At 40.4% G+C, this 23,857-nt stretch overlaps 1 protein-coding gene across 5 annotated transcripts in view; it reads left to right on the top strand.

Moving 5' to 3' along the window:
• Window positions 1-23,857, top strand: part of NFKB1 (nuclear factor kappa B subunit 1) — a 120,463-nt gene that overhangs the window by 59,505 nt on the left and 37,101 nt on the right. For all 5 annotated transcript variants that reach the window (XM_059172063.1, XM_059172056.1, XM_059172082.1 and 2 more), the window contains 4 exons: window positions 8,180-8,328; window positions 19,828-19,991; window positions 21,818-21,976; window positions 23,563-23,667. In XM_059172063.1, the coding sequence (XP_059028046.1) occupies window positions 8,180-8,328; window positions 19,828-19,991; window positions 21,818-21,976; window positions 23,563-23,667 (577 nt within the window). The remainder of the gene's footprint in view (window positions 1-8,179; window positions 8,329-19,827; window positions 19,992-21,817; window positions 21,977-23,562; window positions 23,668-23,857) is intronic.

The following is a 23,857-nucleotide window of genomic DNA, read 5'->3' as shown; positions in this document are numbered from 1 at the left end:
AGAATATAGTTACCCTATTTCCACTTCCTACTTAACACAGCTCTTTATATTTTAATAAATTGCCTTCCATGGATAACATTTTATACCTTAATTACTTAATCATATATTCACTAAAGAATCAATTATCAAATACCCACACTATGACAAACATTACTGCAGGCACTGAGGACTTAGCAGGAAACGAATCAGTATCCCTTCTCTGATAAAGCCTCTATTCTAGTCTAGAAGATAGCCAATAATCAATACAAGTAAAGTGTGTTGTAAATTAAGTAGTAATTAGTAGAAAGGAAAATAAAGCAGGAGAAAGGAGCAAGGAATGCAGGGATTGGAGTGGTCAAGTTTTAATAGGGGTGGGGTGAGCTGTGAACACCCCCCTCCCCCGAGAATGGCATTCTGCAAAGCCGGAAGGAAGGCAAGAGAACATGCAGGTATCCGGAGAAGAGTGTTCCAGGCAGAGCACACAACGTGTGCAGAAGCTCTCAGGAGTTGAGCGGGCCAGGTCAAGAACAGCAGGCAAGCTGATGTGACTGTCGTGCTGGGAGCAGTAAGAAACAAAGATGGAGGAGGAAATGGGGGTGGGGTGTCTGATTGCCAGGGACTGTTAAAATGGAAAGGCACTGGAGGGTTTGGAGTTGTTTTTCTTTAACTTCTTATCATGGAGAATCTTAATCATATATACTTAGAACAATATAATGAGTCCCCTTGTATTAATCATTCAGCTTCAACAGCTTTCACTTTGGGAGAACTTTGAGCAGAGGAGTGACAAGACTTGGCATGACCTGACTTGAGCAAGATCATTCAGGAGAAAGGGCAGTACGGAAGTGGGGCAGGCACAGCAAACAGTGCGGAGACAGATCACCGTGGCCTTAGACCAGGGAGCAGCAGCGGCAGTGGGGAGAAGTGGTCAGAGTCGGGATATTTTTGAAGGACTGCCTGGATGTTATAATTGTATACTTGGTGAAAAAAGAGAATTTGAAAATACACATAGTATGGTAAGGATGGTGAGAGTTGTACCTGAATCCCACTAGTCTAGATTAAACCCCAATTTTGAAAAATTGGCTTATAAGTGAACATTTGTAACATGATTGATCTGTAATTACACATTGTGTACTCCTCCTCTGTTCTTCTGCAAGCATGGATGATTGGGCCATATAAAGGGTAAGGATTTATTTGTAAATTTACTGATGAGGTGATCACACCTGTTGAGGTACAAGTGCCAACAATTCTTTTTTTTTTTTTTTAAGATTTTATTTATTTATTTGACAGAGAGAGAGAGAGATCATAAGTAGGCAGAGAGAAGGGGGGAAGCAGACTCCCAGCTGCGCAGAGAGCCTGATCCCAGGACCCTGAGGTAGGCAGAGAGGCAGGCTAGGGATGGGGGGCGGGGGCAAGGCTCTCTGCGAGCAGAAAGCCCAAAGCGGGGCTCGATCCCAGGACCCTGAGATCATGACCCTAGCTGAAGGCAGAGGCTTAACCCACTGAGTCACCCAGGCTCCCTAAATGCCAACAATTCTTGAAGCTAAGGAAATTATTTTACTTATTTTCTGAAAGAATCATGATTTATAAACAGCTATATTAATGTAATAAAACTAAAAATTAAAATAGAACAGACAAAAAAGAAACCTTAGGTCAAAGTATGACAGATGACTCCAAGTTTGAAAGCAGAGTTATAGTAGACCAGGATTTTATTCCTCTCTCTGCGTAGTCGATAACATAGTCTTAGCACATTTTGTTGTATTGAGTTTGCCTTTCTTATCCCAGCCTGACATCTGAGTCATATGTGTTGTTGGTCAGACAAGTAGGACTGCAAACAAGGTAAAGGAATGTGACTGTCTCAGTGCACAGCCAGGTGCCCCACTGGAAAAACAACCATGTCATCAACAGTCAATGGGTCAAAGAGGATATTTTCACATCATCCCACCTTACTATGAACACCTCCCTTACTTACATTCAGAAGACATAGGATGAATTCCGAGGTCCTCCATGTCTTGGCTCTCTGACCTTGGGTTATGTCACTTGTTAGTCTGTCTGAACTTTGTCTTCTACAAAATGGGGATGATAGTGTCCTCTCTGTCTACCCAAAAGGGTCGGTGAGAGGCCCAGGAAGAACTGGGACGTCTATAAAATAAAAGAGAAGGAAAGAAACCAGTGCCTCCTGGAACTGGCTATGTGTCTGGCACTGTGTTGTCCTTCAACAGCCATCTGAGGTTGCATTACTGGCCCGTTTTGTAGCTGTGGAGCGTGAGGCTCAGAGAGGTTACCTAACTCATACAAAGTCACCCGAGCTAGAAGAAGAAAGAGTCGGCATTTGATCCCAGATGGGACCAACTTTAAATCCCGTACCTTGAAAGGAAAGAACCAGTTTTACTGAGCATCTTCCCACTCCATGCCAGAAACCATGTTAGACATGGTTCTGTCCTCTCTCATTTAATAAAGGTTGTTCTGTACTTCCTGGGTGCTCAACAAAGAATAAAGAACTTGAAAATCTATCCATCATCACCGAGAGAGGATACATAATGAAAACTATTCTTTTCCTTCTTTTTCCTGTTCTCCTCCTCTTCCTTCTCTTTCTTCTTTGACCCCTGCCTGTGCCTCCTCCTCTCTTTCTTCTTTGTTTTATAATCTGACATGCCACCTAACTGAGAGGAATCGATGCGTAGCTAATGGTGTCTGTGGCATGTTTTCTTTTCTTTTTTTTTTTAATGAAGGAGCCTTGCAAGAGGACAGGTGCACTTCTGCCACCTCACTGCTAACTCTGAGACTTTCTCACAACACACAGCAGCAAAACCAAACAAACAGGTTATTCAGGAGCCACTGTCACGTCCCCGCAAAGGAGAGCTGCACAACACCAGGCAGACGGGGTATTTACAGAAGAAAAAGTCATTGAGCCAGCAGTCGGCAGTGTAATGGAAAATGAGAATGGGCTTTGGAGTTGGACGGACCCAGGTTCGCAGGGCTGCCCAACACTCTAGTGACAGGAACATGGTTTGCTTCATCTTCGTGTTCCTCTGTTCCCTCAGCTGTAGAATGGAGTAGCCCTACAGGGGCTCCATGAAGACTTGCTGAGTTAACACGTTCCCTTGCATTCCCTACGAACAGTAGGTTACCAGGTAGAGATGTATGTGCTCTGGGGGGTTAACAAGCAAGAGAGCTAAGCCAATAACCCTTGAGCTGCAAATTGGTTTTACCATCATCTCGTTGCAAAAAGTTGCATTTGCTTTTCCTGCCTCACTCTAATCACATCCCACCTCCACCCCCCCTGCCAAAGGGGACAGTCCTGGAGTTTTGTGGGCCACAGTGGTGAGGAAAGTGCCATGGAAGATGCATATTTAGGTCTTACCTTTGAAGAATGAGTGGTTCTAGATAGAGAAGAGACGGGAGGGATATTGCTGGGGAGATTGGAACCACTTGCAGGAAACCCTGAGAATGGTGATGAGTATGGCCGGGGAGAGAGTGAGGAGGACTCTCACCACAGGCCCCTTGTACATCTGTTCTCAACCCCCTATCTCTTGCCCACCCCTTCCCTTGTTCTACTCCTGTCTCTCGTTGCTCCCTCAGGAACCTTTCTCTGACATCCTGACGAGGTCAGCTCCTAGTATGTGTGTCTTTTGTAAGGGCTTCACAGTTAGACGTTTATATTTCTCTGTGAGTTTCTCTGGGTACTATGAGCCCCACTCTTTTATTCCCATCAAAACAGAGGTTATGTCTGTTTTGCACTCACATTGTTTCCCTTCAGTCCCCGGCCTGCTGCAGCGCATGAACCGTAGAAGGAGCCTAAGAAATACTCACTAAATAAATGGATATGGTTGGGTTTGTGGTGAAGTAGTAGTCTGGAGAGGAGAAAGGTTTATATTTGAGATTATGAATCCCATTAAGTGTCAGCGCTGTATTCCCTCATTTAATCCTCAAAAACAGTTTGTGGAATCAAGTGCGTTTCATTTCATTTTAAAGATGGAGAAATTGATGTCCAGAGATGTTAACCATCTTTTCTTATGGACCCAGCTATAGAGTAAGTGGTAACAGAGGGATTTGAGCCTGGCACCTTAAGCTCAGAGCTCTCAGATGAATCAGACTGCTCTGCTGTTTTAGCAGAAGAGGGACCAAGTTAGGTACACAGGTAAAGTTAGGACAGGTTTCTGTTTGAAAATTATGGATTTTTTTTCTTCCTCCTCCTCCTCAATTATCGTCATCATGGTTATCACTTCATGAGAAAGACTAAGCAGAAAAGAACTCCTTCGGGGCGCCTCGGTGGCTCAACAGGTTAAGACTCTGCCTTTGGCTCAGGTCATGGTCCCAGGGTTCTGGGATCGAGCCCCGCATCGAGCTCTCTGCTCAGTGGGGAGCCTGCTTCTTCCTCTCTCTGCCTGCCTCTCTGCCTACTTGTGAACTCTGTCTGTCAAATAAATAAATAAAATCTTTTTTAAAAAAAGAAAGAAAGAAAAGAACTCCTTCATGTGTCACGTTTTATATTCATGTTGACTCTTCTGCCAAAGTGATTAGGTCAAATTTCCTCAGTAAGTATACCGGACATTTCAAATTCTGATCCCCCACAACATTTTAGACTACTTTTCTTAGTCACATTTTAAGAACCAGTATGAACTTTGCCAGAGCATGACAGAATAACTTTGAATAAAAGGAGGTGATTTGAGTAAGTTTGGTATGATATGCGACACTAGGTTTCTGTTTTTTACTCAAAAAGTAGATCTAGCCTGTGGTCATCAGGACTGTTGCATCATAAAGCTCCCAGAAGAAAGGTTTAATTTCATCAAGGAAGCTGAGAAATCCTGAGCACCTCCAAGAATAATAGCTGTTACTATAATAACACAGTTTATTACTAGAAAATTAACAAAGCCCAATAAAATATGGCACTCTGGGGAAAAAACACAAAAACAAAAACTTAACCCTAGGAATAAAAGTGGCTTGAATTGGTCATTTATTCCAGCCCCTGCCTTTAGACAAGATTTTTAAAAAATCACCTCAGTGCAGTTTTAAGTCTCTAGATAGGGGAGTGCATTACAGTAATCAATAAGATGATAGTTAACACTGTATATTGCTCTTATTTACTGGGCAGCATTATAAAAACTTTAACATATTTGATTCTCGTACTGCAAGGCCCTATTTTTATCCCTATTGTATAGATGAAGAACTGAACACTGCCCAAGGGCACACAGCCAGTAAATGGTGGAACTATCTTCACACCTAGCTAGTCTGCCCCTGCACTAGGTGCTCTTACAGTGTCCCTTGGTGGCTGCTTACTCACATTTTCACCTTTGACTCCCTGGCTTTCACTGAAAGCTTAACTTGCATTTAAGCCCTTACCATTTAAGAGCCTGCTATATGTTCAGATTCTTTCAAAAATAACCCAGCCTTTCTGGCAGATGCAGTTGCTTTCTGTAAACTTCATTTTCAAGGGAACTACACTATTCAAAGAAGTAGGGAAGCTGAATAAAAATAACCAAATTCTCTGTAGAACATACGGATTTCTGGATCAGTGGCAAATAGCTCTCAGTCATGGCGGCATTCTCTGAAGTATGCCCTCCCCTAGGTTAGAATTCCATTGTCTTCATTGGCCGTACAACCTGAAAATAGTATCATTTTTTTTTCTGTCCCCACACTTCAGCTTTCTTCTTTCAGTCAGTATTTTGGAAAGTCCACAAAACCCAGGGGCCTCCCTGTCGTTGCCCTGTGGTTGGTGTAAAAACCAGATGATGCCATCCTGACCTAAAGTCTTTTAAATGGATCAAACTGCACATTAGTCACTGGCAAAGTTTTCAGGTCCTTTTACCTCAGAGACTACTCATTTCCTCATTCTTGCCACCCTTCAATCATGAAGTAATAGCAAGAAAAAGATGTGAGTGCTATTTGAGGACGCCTCCTAGTCTATCCTTCAATTCTAGTGACTGATTCCTTCATAGTGGTGACATTGAAGAGCCCCGATATCCAAAGGGATTGGGCTCTAATCGCTAGATTCCTTCTGATGTTCTGCTTAAGTGGAGGGCCTCCCTGATTTCACCCAAGTGAAGCATTTCATCATGCCTTACATGGTTGCATTCCTGTGCTCCGAGCACTTAGGATTGAAATTACATGTCTATTTAGTGCCAAAGAAGTCCCTGTAGAATATGTCATCATAACAAAGGCTGATTTCACGTGTTGACACCAAGGCCCAGAACTGCATCAGCAACCCAGGGACTCTGCGGGGACAACAACCAATTTTGGAGCAAACCCAGAACTTTTCATTCCTTTGCCCTGAAGGGCAAAGGCTTTCTTTTGCCTGTTTTAAAAGGGAAAGCACTAAGTTCATAATTATTTTTATAGCCAGGAGGCTTTTTTAAGCGCTATACCTGTTCTAGAGATGATTTGTGCTTTGAGGTGTCAGTCAACACTGATTTAATCCTCAGCATTCTGTGTGATGCGCTTGCTCTGCAAGGTCGGGAGGCCACTTCCTAGAAAGGCCTTTGCTTTGGGAAGGAGTATTAGAAGGTTTGAAAGCAACTTTGGCAGCAGCTCTGGACCAAAGTTCAGGCAAAGAGGCGCTAGTGTTTCCAGGGAAGCTATACTGTTGATGAGAGAGGATTCTGTCCTTTGCTCAGGGCGGGAAACATCTCTCCCCAGAACGCTCTGCCAGACAATCCCAGCTCTGATCAACTTCTCCTCAACTCTTGCAGTGAGAGATTGGATTGGAGAAAAAATCCATACTGAAAAAATCCTCACAAAACCCTGCCTCAATGGAATATGAATCCATTTGATGATACTTAGAGGGGAAGCAGACTGATTGAAGGGGATTCTGTCTTTTTTCCAAGAAATCTTATTGGCGAGTGTAGATTCTTCCTCAAGTTAATGTCAGAAAGACTTCCATCAAGGATTCGTTGCTAGATGGGATACCTGTCTACTTTTTTTTCCTTCCGAGCTAGGGACTGCTTGTCCAGATCAAAATATTTCTAATGATTGTATAGTTAGGAGATCCTGAATTTAGTTCACTCACTTCCTCAAAAAGAGACAAGAAGAGCTAAGGAAATAGGATGGCCACCTCTTTCCAGTGTTAGCCCTGAAAGCCATGGAAACCCCCTCCGTCCCAGGCAAGCCAGGATGGCTGATTACCCTTTAAGGAAATATAGTGCATTTTCAATAGTTTGGTTGAATTTATCACAGAATTCTGACTTACAGGATTCAGGAAAGTAAAAATAAGGCCATTGGGTTTTCTGTTAGTACAAGTTTAGTATTGGGGCTTTCTCAAGGGAGGAATCTATGGTCTGCTGTAGGAGGCTGGGGGACCAACTAGAGGAGAAAGGGGGTCCAGGCTGTCTTTGCTTTAAAATGCCATTATCTCCATGCTACTTCCTTTTTAGGGCTCCTATCAACATTTTAAAGGTTTAACAGTTAAAAAGATAAATTACCTTAGTATATGTGCTGCCGAAGTGAGCACAAGATAAATTACCTTAAACAGAAAAAATCCAGTTTGACAAAACAAGAGCTAAACAGGTGTCAGATCTAAGGATTTGCCTATAGGGAGTGCACTTACTTGAAACTTACTGTGACCTGGACATGTGTAACTCACTTATCAGAGCTCATAGCAGAGAGTGCTCTTGAAGGCTGCAGTGTCCTGACACATCACCACAGACCAAGTCCATGGGCTTGGGTATCCATGGCCAACCTTCAGAGCCAAGTCCCTGGCAAGATTCTGTGTCCTGCCTAATCTCATGGCAGAGACTTGAGGTTACACTGCTTCTGCTCCTCTCTCTCTTTCCCTTGATTTCCATCAGTCCATCAACCCCACTTCCCTTCTCATGGCTCTTCTACCCAGCATTCATTCATGACCAAAAGTTGTGACGAGGGTACAGATGAAAACGTGTTCTCAGCTAGTTGGAAGGGGGCTGCTTCATGGCTACACAGCATCCTCTGAGATGTGCCATTCCAACTTGAACAATACACACATTATAAGTGGCCTGCTTCCTGGAATATATCCTCCCTACACAAAACAACCAGCATTAGCATTTTACTTTATTTCCATCCTGTCATTTGTTCATCACATATTTTTTTTTTTAATGGAACTGTGGTCATATATGTACAGGTATTCCAAATTTCGTATCATACTTTTTACAACTACTGCTTTGTCATAGACATTTTTCCATGTCGCTGTATAGTCAGATGTACTAACTCTCTAAATGTGCTTCTTACATAGATCTGCAACTATGTGGGACCTGCAAAGGTTATTGTTCAGTTGGTCACAAATGGGAAAAACATCCACCTGCACGCACACAGCCTGGTGGGAAAACACTGTGAGGATGGGATCTGCACTGTAACTGCCGGACCCAAGGACATGGTGGTCGGGTAAGTGAGGGCATATGACACTGTGAAAGGCAGGAGCGGAGGCAACATGGCACCGGGGGACTTGGACTGAAGGTATCCTTTTCATTCGGAACCTTCCCAAGATGCTCAAAGATGGTTTTATACTCTTGATGATGCTTTAAATGAATTATTGAGTCTGGATTTATAGGATGAACATTTTGAGCATGAAAAAGATAGATAAATATTGTTTCAGTTCTCTGCTATTTAGAAAGTGTGCACGGATAAGAAGCCCAGGAATGCAAATTAGTTTTGGCATTCATCAGACTTGAAATTTAAATATAAAGGGACATATTCATGTAAGAGTTAGACAGACAGAACAATTTTAAATGAATGAGTTATTATAAAAGATGTTCAGCCCAAAAGGAGTAAGAAAGTTTAATTTTATTTGATTCTTAAGAATATCTTTCTAGGGTTTCCTAATACTGGTTTAAACAGTTAATGATAAAATCCCAGTTAATCTAGACTATGCGCTCAAAAGAGAGGAATTGTTTAAATCAACTGTAATTAAGTTGATGGTAGCATTTCAGGCTTTGAACTCTGATCAGGTCTTAAGTTGGTTGATATTGGGGAGGTTGAACTTTCATGTTCCTAGGTATTTCTTTGTTTGACTGTGAAAATATTCAAGTGTGAAAAACCTAGAGAGAAAGCTTTCTTTTAAGTCACTAAAATCTGATTCTTTTGATGTTAGAAAAAAAAGCCTCTCGATTGGAGGAAGAAGCTTAAATTGATTTTAAAAATTCAGTTGTGCTTTATATGAACTTGTTTCAACATTCTCTTAAACGACTAGCCTGTTTCCTGTTGAATGTCACAGTGTTGGAATACTCTTACGGTTCCTGACTGACCTGTGAGAGCTTTGAGATGCAGGGTAATTGTCAGAGTTTCAGACTAATTGATCACTTAGTGTTTCTGTGGATTTACCCCAGTAGGCTGCTGTCAGTTTGAAGTGTTGGTCCTGTTTAATCTATGTGATAATCATATCCTTTAGAGGAAATTATAGGTGAAGTTCCTTACTAATAACATTTGTTACTATAAAACTGCCAGTATGTTGTCTATAATTTGGTGTTTCTGTGGCTTGGCTTCATAATCTTCTAGGATTTTAGAAGGAACTAATGGTTATTTGGTTTGAGACCTACAGCAGGAATAGAAGTAAGTTCCCTGTTTCTGAGGAAAGAAAGGAAATCCTTTACTCTCTTGCAGGGGGTTTCTGTCGCTGGGAGAACTCATTCACTCAGCAAACATTCTGAGCACCTACACTCCCAAGTTTGATCATTAAGATGTCTCCTCATAGCGCTATGGGATTTTTGTGACCCTATACAACTTCACCAAGAAATTCAGTCAAGAGGATGCCACATGATAGTTACAACAAACTCAGTAGACTTTCTTGTTAAGAGTGTTCTGTGAGGGGCGCCTGGATAGCTCAGTGGGTTAAAGTCTCTGCCTTCAGCCCGGGTCATGATCCCAGGTCGATCCCAGGGATCGAGTCCCGGAATCGAGCCCGCATTGGGCTCTCTGCTCCCTGCTGCCTCTCTGCCTACTTGTGATCTCTGTCTGTCAAGTAAATAAATAAAATCTTTAAAAAAAAAAAAAAAGAGTGTTCTATGAAACACTGGTACTCCCTTTATAATTGATTTTTAATTGAGAAACTTTTGCCTACAGTCTTTTCTAAAATATAATATTTCCTTCATGATTTGTCTCTCTTATTTATTTAAAATTTTTTTTTTAAGTTTCCAATGTCAGAGCCTGTTGTATTTTAGTAGAGAATATGCTAGTAGTCTGGAAACCAGAATTCTCTTCATTTCTGTCACTCTCAGCAGTAGGGTTAGGGTGTAATCTGTATGACTTCTTGAGCCCTTTAAATCCTTCCCTTATAAAATATGAGTGTTGGGCTACAGAATTTATCTCCAGGCCCTTTACCTCTCAAAACTTCTAGACTGAGCTAACTTTAGCTAATATTATGAAACATGAGCTGACTTGCAACATGTATTTATGGAATGCCATCGATTACTGTTATTCAGTTCTAACTTGTAGGTAAGAATATGACCTAGAGAAATTTAGGAAGATAGCCAGAGTGACTCCGCAGACTTGTCAATACTAGAAATGGAACCAGGAAATCTCTCCAATAATACTTCTTAGGCTAAGAGTATATATTCATGAGTAGGGCACCAATCCAACATATCAAAAAGAATATGTAAAAAATAACTCAGGGGAGATAAATGACTTTTAAGTTATCAAAGCCAGAAGGGAGATGGGGGAGGGTGAAATAGGTAACGGGGATTGAGAGTACACGTATCTTGATGAGCACTGAGTAATATATGGGACTGCTGATTCACTATATTGTACACCTGAAACTAACATAACACTGTATGTGAACTACACTGGAATTAAAATTTTTAAAAAACAAAAGCAAATTAAAACAAATAAATTATCAAAGCCAAAAACATATTTATCTTTGGGGTTCTTTTAGTTTCTATATTCAAAGACATTTTGTTATCTAGATTAAAATATTCATGTTTTAGATAACTTGAGTCACAACTGTAGGTTTGAGTGCTAACATTTTGCCTTTAAAAATTTCTTTTTATTTAGCTTTAGTTTTTTTCACATTTTATTTCGTACTCATTTGTTCAGTTAGCTTTTAGTGCTTGTCCTCATAAAAATAATTTTAGTTCGGTATTTTATTTTTGGCCTTGAATATCAACAGTTAGTTTCAACAACATTTTAGTTCTCTGAATTTTCAATCAATGGAAACTATCTGTTACCTGACTTTGCTTTAAGGCGCCTTCCTCACCAGTGATCACCACACCCTCTGTTTCCTGGCAGCCCTGCTTTAGAGAGATTTGAAGGCTTTTTTTTTTTTTAAACTACTATTTACTACATGTACCAATTGGTAAGCACTAGTAGTGGTTATATAAGTACAAAAGAGAAGCAAGGTCTCCCTCAGTGAGCTAGTGCAAACCTATTAAAGTGGTGGTTTTGTAGGTCTAAAAACAATTGATTATTGGCAGTTTTATAATGTTAACCCCAAATACACAGAGAAGATGCTGGTTGGAGAAAATGAACAAAGTATGGACTGAGATTGGAAGTGTCCAACTTCAAAATTAGGGTGTAGATTGGGAGTCAGGATGCTTTTGAATCTTGTGTCAGCTATAAAGTCAATGTTTGCGTCCTGAGAGGAAGAAAAGCCAGTTAGAGGGGCCCCATTAAAATCCCAAACTAGGGGCGCCTGGGTGGCTCAGTGGGTTAAAACCTCTGCCTTTGGCTCAGGTCATGATCTCGGGGTCCTGGGATAGAGCCCCGCATCGGGCTCTCTGCTCAGTGGGGAGCCTGCTTCCTCCTCTGTCTCTGCCTGCCTCTCTGCCTACTTGTGATCTCTGTCTGTCAAATAAAATCTTTTAAAAATTAATTAATTAATTAATTAATTAAAATCCCAAACTAATGACACGGGGGTTTGAACCTACCCAGAGGGCAGCAGTAGTTCCCCGATGATAACGATGATGACGATGATGATGATGATGATGGAAACATCTGGAACAGTGTAGAGGACTTCAAACCTGCCAGCTAATTAAAGTCACCTTTGGTCACTTTATAAAAATACTGAGGCAGGCCCTCCTCTCAGAGGTTCTGATCTCTTTGATCTTGCAGAGCATAGAGCAGTGGTTCTCAAACTTTAGGTGCTTTGGGATCTCCTAGAGGATTTGCTGAGTCCTACCCTCAAGAGTTTCTGATTCCGTAGGGTTTCAAAATTTGCATTTTAATAAGTTCTCGGGAATCACTGATGCTCCTGGTCTAGAGACTACACTTTGCAAACTACTGTAGAGACTACGGCACGTTGAGTAAGACACAAGATTTTAGACCCAGCCCTCTTTCATTAGCTGTGATAGCCATCTTCTAAGAACCACAATTAAGGTATAGAATAGTTCCATTATCCCCCAAATCCTTTGTGCCTCTACGTCCCACTCCAGGCCCTGGCAACTCCGGATGGGTTTTCTACCCCTACAGTTCTGCCTTTTCCAGAATGACATAGAGGTGGAATCCGGCAATACATATATAGCCTTTTTGAGTCTGGCTTCATTCACTTAGCATAACGCATTTGCAATTCCTCCTGCTTCTTGTGTGTACCAGCAGCGTCCTCCTTTTCATTCCGAAGTGGTATCGCACCCCACTGATGTACATCACAGTTAGTTAGTCCGCCTGTTGAAGAACCTTTAGTTTCTTTCCCGTTTTGACAGAGCCACTTTTTGTGTGAACGTAAGTTTTCGTTTCTTTGGTCTTAGGTAAATACTGAAGAGTGGAATTGTAGGGATGGATCCTAAGGGTCCATTTGTTTTGATAAGAGATTGCCTAATTGTTTTCCAAAGTGGCCGTACCATCTTGCATTCCCACGTGTTAGCATTTATGATCCTTGGGGCGCCTGGGTGGCTCAGTGGGTTAAGCCTCTGCCTTCGGCTCAGGTCATGATCTTCAGGGTCGATCGAGCCCCACATTGGGCTCCCTGCTCAGAGGGGAGCCTGCTTCCCACCCACCCCCCACCTGCCTCTCTGCCTACTTGTGATCTCTCTCTCTGTGTCAAATAAATAAATAAAATCTTTAAAAACAAACAAAAAAAAAACCATTTATGATCCTCAGTTTTCTCGGTTGCACGTGCTGTTAGTAGTAATGCCTGCTCTTGTTTTCTTTTACATTTTACTCTAGAAATCTTCAAACATACTCAAAAGTAGAAGAAAACCACAATGAGCCCTTACCGTACTCATCACCCAGCTTTGACAATTAATTACATCTTGGTTTAAATATACCCCTGCCTAGATAGCTTTCATGTATTGATATGAGTTCCATTCTGTTAGGAGAATACTTGGTATGATTTCAGTCCTCTTATTAAGTTTATTGAGATTTGTTTGATGGATTACAATATAGTATGTTTGGTAAATGTTCCTTGCGCACTTAAAAAGACTTTCTCCCTACTTGTTCTCTCAGTTGTTAAGAGAGAGGTGTTGAAATCTCTGATGATATTTATAGATATATCTATTTCTTCTTCCAGTTTATAAAATTTTGTTTCTTGTATTGTGTGAAGCTCTTTTTTTTTTTTTTTTTTTTTAAGATTTTATTTATTTAGAGAGACAGAGAGAGAAGGAGAGGGAGAAGCAGGCTTCCCTCTGAGCATGGAGCCTGATGCAGGCCTCGATCCCTCGATGTTGGGATCATGACCCAAGCCAAAAGCAGATGCTTAACAACTGAGCCACCCAGGTGACCCTCCTGAAGCTCTTTTATTAGATACATAAACATTCGGGATTCTTACGTCTGCTTAATGAACTGATCCTTTTATGGTTATGAGATGACCCTCTTTTATCCCTTGTACTAGTTTTTTGCTCAAAAATCTACCTTGGCTGATACTAATATATAGCCATTTCACCTTTTTTTTAAAAACGATTTTATTTATTTATGCAGGAAAGAGAAAGCACGGGGGTAGGGGGTGCCCACTGAGCAGGGAGTTCACCTTGGGGCTCCATCCCAGGACCCCAGGATCATGACCTGAGCCAAAGGTCGATGCTTATCCAGCTGAGCCACCCAGGCACCCCTCAGCTTTCTGCTCATTAATGTTAGTGTGGAACATTTTTTGGCCCATCCTCTTAGTTTTAACCTATTTGTGTCTTTATATTCAGAGTAAATATGCATTGCATATAGTTAGGTCTTATTTTTTTTTCTAATTGACACTGTCTGCCTCTTAATTGAGGTCTTTATATAATCTCTATTTAATCTGATTACTAATAGGGCTGTGTTTCACTCTCCCATCTTGCTCTTTGTTTTCTGCTTATCACATCCGATTTTTGATCCTTCTATCATCTTTTTTCTGTCTTCTTTTAGATTAATTATTTGCTATGATTTTAATCTTCTATTTTGGTTTATAACCACTTTATAGTTTTTAGAAGTTGTTTTACAGCTTGCTATATACTATACATCTTTAACTTATCGTAGTCTACCTTTACTTAACGTTATACTTCTTCGTAGATGGTATATGAACAGTACTTCCATTTCTCGTCTCTCAGCCCATGGCTATTGTGTACTCTGTTTTACACCTACAAGATGTGGTAATTACCACAATGTACTATTTTTTAAATTTTTGCTTTAAATTCTCAATTACCTTTTTTTTTATTAATTTCATAGATAGAATTTAGTGATTCATCTGTTGCGTATAACACCCAGTGCTCATTACGTCAAGTGCCCTCCTTAATGCCCATCACCCAAATACCCCATCCCCCACCCAGCTTACCTCCAGCAACCCTCAGTTTGTTCTCTGTAGTTCAGCTACTCTTATGGTTTGCTTCCCTCTCAGTTTTCATCTTATTTTTTTCCTTCCCATCCCCTATGTTCATCTATTTTGTTTCTTAAATTTCACCTATGGATAAATCATATGGTATTTGTCTTTGACTAACTTATTTCACTTAGCATAATACACTGTAGCTCTATCCACATCGTTGCAAATGGCAAGATTTCATTCTTTTTGGTGGCTGAGTAATATTCCACTATATAAATATATGCTGCATCTTCTTTATCCATTCATCTGTCCATGGACATTTGGGCTCTTTCCATACTTTGGTTATTGTGGACATTGCTGCTATAAACATCAGAGTGCACTATTTTTGTATCCTTCGGATAAATACCTAGTAGTGCAGTTGCTGGGTCGTATGGTAGCTTTATTTTTAACTTTGTGAGGAAACTCCATACTGTTTTCCAGAATGGCTGAACGCTCAATTATATTTTAAAAGAAATTTTAAATAAGGAAAAAAAGTATTTATATTTAACCACGTATTTATCATTTGTAGTGCTCTTCATTCTGTTTCATAGCTCTAGATTTCTGTCTGGTAGCATTTTCTTCTGCCTGAAGCCCTTCCTTTCTTTTTTTTTTTTCTATTGCTGGTCTGCTGCTGATAAATTCTTCAGTTGCCATACATCTTTAAACTCTTCATTTTGTCTCTGTTTTAGAAAGATATTTTTGAAGAGTATAGAATTCCAGGTTGACAATGTTCTTTCACATTCTTAAAATATGCTGCCCTCAGGGCCTTTTGGCTTGCCTTGTTTCCAGCAAGAGGTCTGCCCTCATTCTGATATTTTGTTCCTCTTCATGTAGTGTGTCATTTTTTTCTCTATCAATAGCTTTTCAGATTTTCTCTTCATTAATTTTCATTTCTCTTCACTAGTTTGAAGCAATTTTATTATGGGCTTAGCATAGTTTTCTTCATTTTTTTGTGCTTCAGAGTTGATTAAGATTTTTAGATTTCTGGGGTTAGAGGTTTTTATTTTTTAAAGATTTTATTTATTTATTTGACAGAGAGAGATCACAAGTAGGCAGAGAAGAGGCGAGGGGACGGGGAAGCGGGCTTCCTGCTGAGCAGAAAGCCCGATGCAGAAGGCAGAGGCTTAACCCACTGAGCTACCCAGGCACCTCTGGGTTTAGAGTTTTATAATTGAATTTTTAAATGTGTCAGCCATTATTTTTTCAAAATATTTTGTCCATCCACTTATCTTTTCCCTCTTCTTCTTCTTTTTTTTTTTTTAAAGATTTTATTTGTTTATTTGACAGACAAAGATCACAAATAGGCAGAGAGGCAGGCAGAGAGAGAGGAGGAAGCAGGCCTCCAGCTGAGAGAGAGCCCGATGCAGGGCTCAATCCCAGGACCTGGGATCATGACCCGAGCCGAAGGCAGAGGCTTTAACCCACTGAGCCACTCAGGCGCCCCTTCCCTCTTCTTCTGAAATACCAATTACCTGTGTGTTTTGCTGTTCAAAATTGTCCAGAGCTCACTGGTGATCTGTTATTTTTATTTGTTCTTCTTCCTGTGTTTCATTTTGAATTGTTCTATTACTATGTCCTCAAGTTCACTAATCCTTTTATTCTATAGTGTCTAACATATTCTTAATTCCATCTAGTGTATTTTTCTTTTCAGCCATTGCAGTTTTCATCTCTGTAGGTTTGTTTGACGTCTCTTTAATATCTTGCAAATGTTCCTTAACATATTAAAGCTTTTTATCTTCTTAACCATATGGAATATATCTATAATAGCTATTTCAGTGTAGAGGTCTACAAATTTTTTGTTCTGTCTCATTTCTGGATATGTTTCTATGATCGATTGTTATCCTCATTATAAGCAGTATTTTCCTGTGTCTTTATTTCTTTTTCTTTTTCTTTTTTTTTTTTTCTCTTTCTTTGCATGCCTGATAATTTGTGATTGAATGGCAGGCATTTTGAATTTTAGATTGCTGCATGCTGGCTTTTTTTTTTTTTTTTTTTTTGTATGCCTTTAAATACTTTTGAACATTGGGATGAAATTAAATTTGGGAACAGTTTGATCCTTTCTAGACTTATTTCTAAGATTTGTTAGGGAAGCCAGATCAACCTTCCATCTGGGGTTAATTTGACACCATTACTAAGCCAATACCTTTCTGAATATTCATCCTGATGATTCATGTATTACAAGATTTCCTGAACTAGTCCAGCCCCACTGTGCTCCAAGAAACGTTTTGCCTGCTCCTTTCTGGTGTTTTGTACCCCGCCACCCCGGCCCTACCCCAAGTCTCAGTTGTTTCCTCACACCCATGCTCTGATCATTACTTTGCTGAAGACTCAAGGCGGGGTCACATTGTACATCCCTGAGTATCACTCTGTATGTGGTTCTTTCTTCTCTGGTTCTCTGCCTGTGACTTGCAGCCTCTTTAGCCTCCTCAGATTTTTAACTCTGTCTCCAAAACTCAGGGAGATTACCGGGTCCTGTTTAGGTCTCCCTTCCTAGACTTCAGCCCGGAAACTTCAGGCATTAACCCAGCATTATTGTAGGAATCAGCTTAGTTGTTTTTCTTAAGGATCCCTATCCTGTGCTGCCTGTTATCCCGTGTTAGAAAACCATTTTCCATGTGTTTTATGTTACTTAAGGTGAAAGGTTCAATATTGTCCCTGTTACTTCCATCATTATCTGAAACAGAAGATTAGCTTCTGTATTATTCCATTTATTACCAGAGTAAATAAATTATTCACATAAGGATGATGCCCTTTTCATAGGGATTAGGTAAATAATATACATGAAAATCACTTTCTGTATGGTAAAGGGTAAAGAGTTACATAGGTGTTTGTCACTGTCACTACCTATACATAGGTAGTTGTGGATGATCTACATCAGAGTACAGCCTGAAAGGCCAAAAGATGGTGTTGTTTCTAATAAACTGTCTATGCTTCCATACATATCGATACGTCATGTTTCATATTTTTCTGTGCTGTGTGAATTCATGCATTCTTGTATTCGAGATTTATTAGACACCCATATGTCAAGCAGTGTTCTTTTCTAAAAGATTTTATTTATTTACTTGACAGAGAGAGACACGGCGAGAGAGGGAACATGAGCATGGGGAGTAAGGGAGGGAGAAGCAGGCTTCTGGTGGAGCAGGGAGCCTTATGTGGGGCTCGATCCCAGGACCCTGTGTTCATGACTTGAGCTGAGGGCAGATGCTTAATGACTGAGCCACCCAGGTGCCCCAATCAAGCACTGTTCTAAGCACTGGACTTCTTTGCCATCAGGAGCTTATATTCTGAGTTGGTCTGTTTTTTTCTCTGTGTGCCTCAGCTATTCTACTTTTTTTTTTTCTTTTAGTATAGTTGACACACAATGTTACATTAGTTTCAGGTGCACAACATAGTGATTTGCCAGATTTATACATCGTGCTAGTTCATGTCCTTTTTCTGTCACTCTCTGGACATGTTTCTCGTTGCGCCTCTGGGCCTCTGTCCGAACGCTCATCTCATTCTGCCTTCACCGCCTATATTTTCTTCTTCTAGTTCATCTTGTCTTCTTCCCACACTATCTTAGACTTTGTTTCATCTAGTCCAGTTGTCATAATATTTGTCTTCTGTTACTAATCTTTCCTCCTGGGTAAAAGCCAGAACCAAATGAAAGTCTTTGCAAAAGCATACAAGGCTTTAAAAGATCTGTGTGCCCACTTATCTCTTTGACCTTTTCACTTACCACTCATGTCTTGTGGATTTTCCTCCAGTAACTTTGGCCTCCTTGCCATTGTTGTCTTTTGAAAACATCAGGTCCGGTCCTATCTCAGGGACTCGGCTTCTCCCTTTTCAAATACTGTTATTTCAAATACTTGGTATTCCTTTTCAAACACTGTTCTTCCATTTAGCCACGTCTTTTCCCTCACATTCTTCGAGTCTTTGCTCATTGTCATCTTTTCAGTGAGGCTTTTTCTGGCTCCTCCCTATTTTAAAACATCGTGTCTTCTACTATTACCTTTCCTTTTCTCCATTCCTACCTTATTTTTCTTGGTAACACTAATTACCCTCTTAATTATACTGTAAAATCTCTTGTTTCTTCTCTTTGGTTACACTAACATATAAATTCTACAAAGGAAGGGATTCCCGGGTGCTGACAGGACACCTGGACACTGCCTGGCACTAATAAGTAGCTGAGGGGTGCCTGCTGGTTCAGTGGGTTAAACCTCTGCTTTCAAGCTCAGTTCATGATCCCAGGGTCCTGGGATCGAGCCCCGCATCAGGCTCTCTGCTCAGCAGGGAGCCTGCTTCCTCCCCTCTCTCTGCCTGCCTCTCTGCCTACTTGTGATCTGTCTCTCTGTCAAATAAGTAAATAAATAAGATCTTTTTAAAAAAATAAGGAGCTGAATAAGTATTTGTTGAACAAATGGGTCTCCTCCTTGGTAAAGTACTTTTTTGTTTGTTGTACTATGTTTCTTGAATATACTTTTTTGTTTCATGTACTTTAAAAAATGAAGAGCTGAAGTAATTTATGCTTTTTCTTTAAAATCCCTTAACTTGTTTTATTTAGCTTATTAACATATTTTGCCCAAGAGGTATGTAGGCTTCACGAAATAAAAGGTTCTCTATCCTGAATACATGTAGCATTAGATGGCATTCTAGTGGTAATAAATAATTCCAGCCTTAGAGATAACCCAAGAGGAGATGAGACTCCATTATAGACTTTAAAGCCCAACCAGAAACCCAGGGATGATCCAAAAGAAAAAAAAAAATCCTTCCAAATATAGGATTCCTCTATTCTTCAAAAAAATGAGATAAGTTAGTACTATATTCAGAATTTTTTTTTAAATTTAAAGAGTTCTCCTAGAAAATACTTCAGAGTGAATCTAGGTGAAGCTTTCTTAATAAGACATACATATTTGTGTATTCACTCCCTGGAGTGTTATTTGAAAGCCTAATAAACCCTGAAAACCAAAAAATTTTATAAAGTTTGCCACAGGCCCATTTGGCAGCACTCTGACCTGATGTGTAGTCTTTATGATCCCATTTGATGAGTCTACTTCATACGTCTCACCATGGACATAGTAACATGTTTGATTATAGTGTGGGCTCCAGCGACTGAGGGCCCGTGTATTTTTTTTAAAAGCCGCTTTGCTAGAGTAAAACTAGACTCTTGTCATTGACAGCCTAACTTTTGGTGGTGGATGTTGCTTTTTCACCAGCTTTGCGAACCTGGGTATACTTCATGTGACAAAGAAGAAAGTATTTGAAACACTGGAAGCACGAATGACAGAGGCATGTACAAAGGGCTACAACCCTGGACTTTTGGTGCATCCTGATCTTGCCTATTTGCAAGCGGAAGGCGGAGGAGACCGGCAGCTCACAGGTGAGTGTCGCTCTGCCAGCCTGTGCTTTGAGATCAGGCTCTCCATTGCTTGTGTGTAAACTGGGTGCTCCTCGGTCTACCCCAAGTTTCTCCTTCTCCCAAACTGTACCTTGAGCTGCTACCACACTTTCTCTGCTCAGAAACCTTTGATGGCATCCCACTCTTTCCTAGAATAAAGTCTATACCTCCACGGCCTGGTATAGAAAGCCCTCAGTCTGGCCCCAGTCACCTTTCCAGCTTTATCTCCAGTCCCTCCATGCACTCCTCTCTCCCCGTCACAGCTCCCTGAACACCTGATGCAGATTCATAGTTTTTTATGTGTTTTCCACGACTTAAAACACCACTCCCTGCCCTTTTCAGCCTGTCAAAACCACTGTACAAGACAACACTCAGTTCCTTTGTTTTAGTTTTCTCTGTTTTACCTCCCCGGGCTCACCTTATTAGAAGGAATCTCTTCGGGCTCTTCAGGCACATCATAAACTATGCTCTTTCTTGTAAAAATGCTATGATTTTATGTTTCCTTATTTTTACTTACACTTTTTCTTTCCACCCCAATCCTGTCCTACCACATGTGCCGTTTCTGCTGTCACACGTTGTCCATTGTCTGGTCATCCTGTCATCCTCTGTTACTCAGGTGACCCAAAACCATCGCTGTTTTTCCACTCAACGCATTCCGATGTCCAGACTAGAAGCCTTCACGTCACCTTTGAATGAATCCTCCTTGTTGCCTGCACTGCGTCTCCAGCCTGTGGCCCTGCTCCCCTCTGCTCTTTCTAGCGCTCCGCTCCTCACTCCATTTTTCTTGCTTTGCTTCTCCCCATCCCCACCTCTGAACCAGTTTACACCTCGGGCAGATGGATCTTGCAAAAGCCTACGCCTCACCACTATTCAGTATCTCCCCGCTCGCTGTCTATAAGATCCAAATTCAGTAAGCTGGCCTTTTAGGCCTTTCAAGAGCTGGTCCCTGCTGAATTTCCAGTGTTCTTTCCCAGGACCGCCCCCCACCCTTTGTGTCAAACTGAATTATTCCATAGAAACACCATGATTCTCACTTCCTTGCCTCGGCACATTCTTTCTATTCTTGCTGCTCCCTCTTCCTGGAATGACTTTATTTACTCTCTGCATAAGTTCAAGTTGTACCATCCCTTCACGACTGAGAAAATATGTCTCTTCTGCTCCAGAGCCTCTGGATTCTCCCCGCCTTTGAAATTCCCTATCTCTTTAGCTGTAGCACTTTCACAGTATTCTCCACTTGAATTATCACCTTTTATGATACTATAACTTAAATGCAAGCAGGCAAGGAAGGAGTCAAATGCAGTTGAGTCATTCAGTTTCTCCAGAAGCATTTTTGGGGTACCTCCCATGTGCCAGGCTCTGTGCTAGGCACTGTGGAATGAACATAGTCCCTGTGCTCAGGGAGCTTTCAGAAGACTTAATTTTCACATTTCACAGTACAACTCACGCATAATAAGTTTATTGCATTCTATGGCTTCACACCTTTTGTGCCTTTAACTGTCACTGTAGGGAGAAAAAGGAGAAATCAGGGGAAGATAAGAAAGGAGAGAGGCAGTTGAGTTCACGGAGGACAGTTTTCACTATCATCCAGAGAAAACGCAGGTCTTCTTTTGATGCCTTTAATTTGGATGACATAAATGAGACAAATTTTTTGAAAATTGTATTAGCAATACAAACAATTTCAAAAGAAAAAAATAGATTTTTGTTTTCAATTCATGGTCTTTATTTGAGCTTTATAAAAACATCTTATCTAAAGTGTTCTGGCTTTACTCTTTCCCTGGGCCTGAATGTGCTGTGCTGTGTGGTCCTAGATCGGGAAAAGGAGATCATCCGCCAGGCAGCCCTTCAGCAGACGAAGGAGATGGACCTCAGCGTGGTGCGGCTCATGTTTACAGCATTTCTTCCAGATAGCACCGGCAGCTTCACGAGGCGCCTGGAACCCGTGGTGTCAGACGCCATCTATGACAGCAGTGAGTCCTTGACTTCTGCCGGGAGGCAGCTTGGTGTAGTGTCAAGTACAGACTTTTAACCCAGGCCTGGCAGTTACTGACTAGCTCAGAATCCCAGGGCAAGTAACTTAATCACTTGGAGCCTCACATTTATCATCTACAAAATTGGAATACTAAAATCTAGCTTGAAACGTTGATGTCTAGATTCAAAGTGAATGCTACAAGGTGAGCAATAAATATGGTTCTCCTTCCTCCAATGTGCATGCTAGACTTTTATATGCCATTTGAGGATGGCAGATCTCTTATTATTTATGAATTCCTTGCCATGAGGATATATTGTTGATGCTCCTAAAAATAACCCTCAATATTTTCTGTTGAGGCTCTAAAGAGGTGTTAATTAAAACAATCCTTGCTCTTATCCGTCTACATTCTTGCATGTTCTAGCTTTTATCAAGAAAAGAACTTCAAGTTAACTGAATGAGTAGTCTAGACAGTATGTGTCTTCAAAATTCTATTTCAGTCTGTAGTTCCTAGAACTTTTTAAAAGAGTTTTACAATGGTCTTCAGCCTTTACCCTGCAGATTTCTTATTTGGTATGCATGGGATTTATTAAACAAATTGTAGAAGGCTGCAAGTGTGGTACCTAGGCTCACTGAAAGTTTATCGAGTTTGGTCTAAGTAGAAAACTCCATGCCCCAAGTACGACAACTGACCGATTTCTCTAATTTAAACAAGTTTGAAAGGAAGTGAAAGAGTTATAAAATGATGTAGACTTATATACTAAAGATCACCTTAAAATGCAGCTGTGGGAAGGGGAAAAAAAAAAGGAAGCTTTATACTATTACCACAACCAACTTTTGCCCCTAACCACACAGAATTCTAATTTAGTCTGGGGAAAAGAATTTTAACCTCTCCATTTTTCTCTTCTGTAAAATAAGAATTTATAAGCAGTTTAAGAAAACTGTGCTTTTTTCTAGATTTTTAAGACTTTTGTAAAAGTATATCAGTATTATGGAAATAATTGAAGGTCTTGACTTATACAAAATTCCACAAATCCGTTGGCTCAGTACTTCCCTGAAACATCAGAAAAGATCTTTCTCTTTCTGTATGAATCTTTCTTAATGTGTTTGGGAGAAGCAAATATTGTTCCTTTCTGCTTCGTGTGTTTGGGTAGTAATGAATGATCCATGCTCAAGAGGTGAGGACTTCCAAGGACTTCCAAAAGCTTTTGTATTTGTGTCCTTGTTGAAACAATATAAATGAAAGCATCTATTTTTTTTTCTTTTTTTATAAACATATAATATATTTTTATCCCCAGGGGTACAGGTCTGTGAATCGCCAGGTTTACACACTTCACAGCACTCACCATAGCACATACCTCTATTTATTTTTAAATGAAAGTATAATTAACATACAGTATTATATTGCTTTCACACATACAACATATTGATTTGACAGTTTTATACATGACTTAATGCTGACCACTCCTGATAAATTATTTTAACTTTCTTTGGTTAATGTGTGCTAAAGGCAGGGTTCCCTCTAAGAGACTGGCTTCTAAAGCTGAGGATAAAGCATGATGTTTGTTGTTTCTCTCCTGTGGACAGAGGCCCCCAATGCGTCCAACTTGAAAATTGTAAGAATGGACAGGACAGCTGGTTGTGTAACTGGAGGAGAAGAAATTTATCTTCTCTGTGACAAGGTTCAGAAAGGTAAATATAAGCTCTGATTTCAAAATGTGAAATGTAATTCTGGGTGTGTCTGTGAGTCACCTTTTAGCAGCAAATCCAGTATATGCCTCTTCTGCCATGGAACTCCTTCAGAAAATGTACACATTTTGCCTCTTCCAAATTTGTTGTTCTTTTTTAAAAAATTTTATTTATTTATTTGACAGAAGGATAG

The sequence above is a fragment of the Mustela lutreola genome, chromosome 1, assembly GCF_030435805.1.
Source record: "Mustela lutreola isolate mMusLut2 chromosome 1, mMusLut2.pri, whole genome shotgun sequence".
Classification (NCBI taxonomy): Eukaryota; Metazoa; Chordata; class Mammalia; order Carnivora; family Mustelidae; genus Mustela; species Mustela lutreola.
Note: the sequence above shows the minus strand (reverse complement) of the source record. Positions and strands in the feature narration are given on the sequence as shown.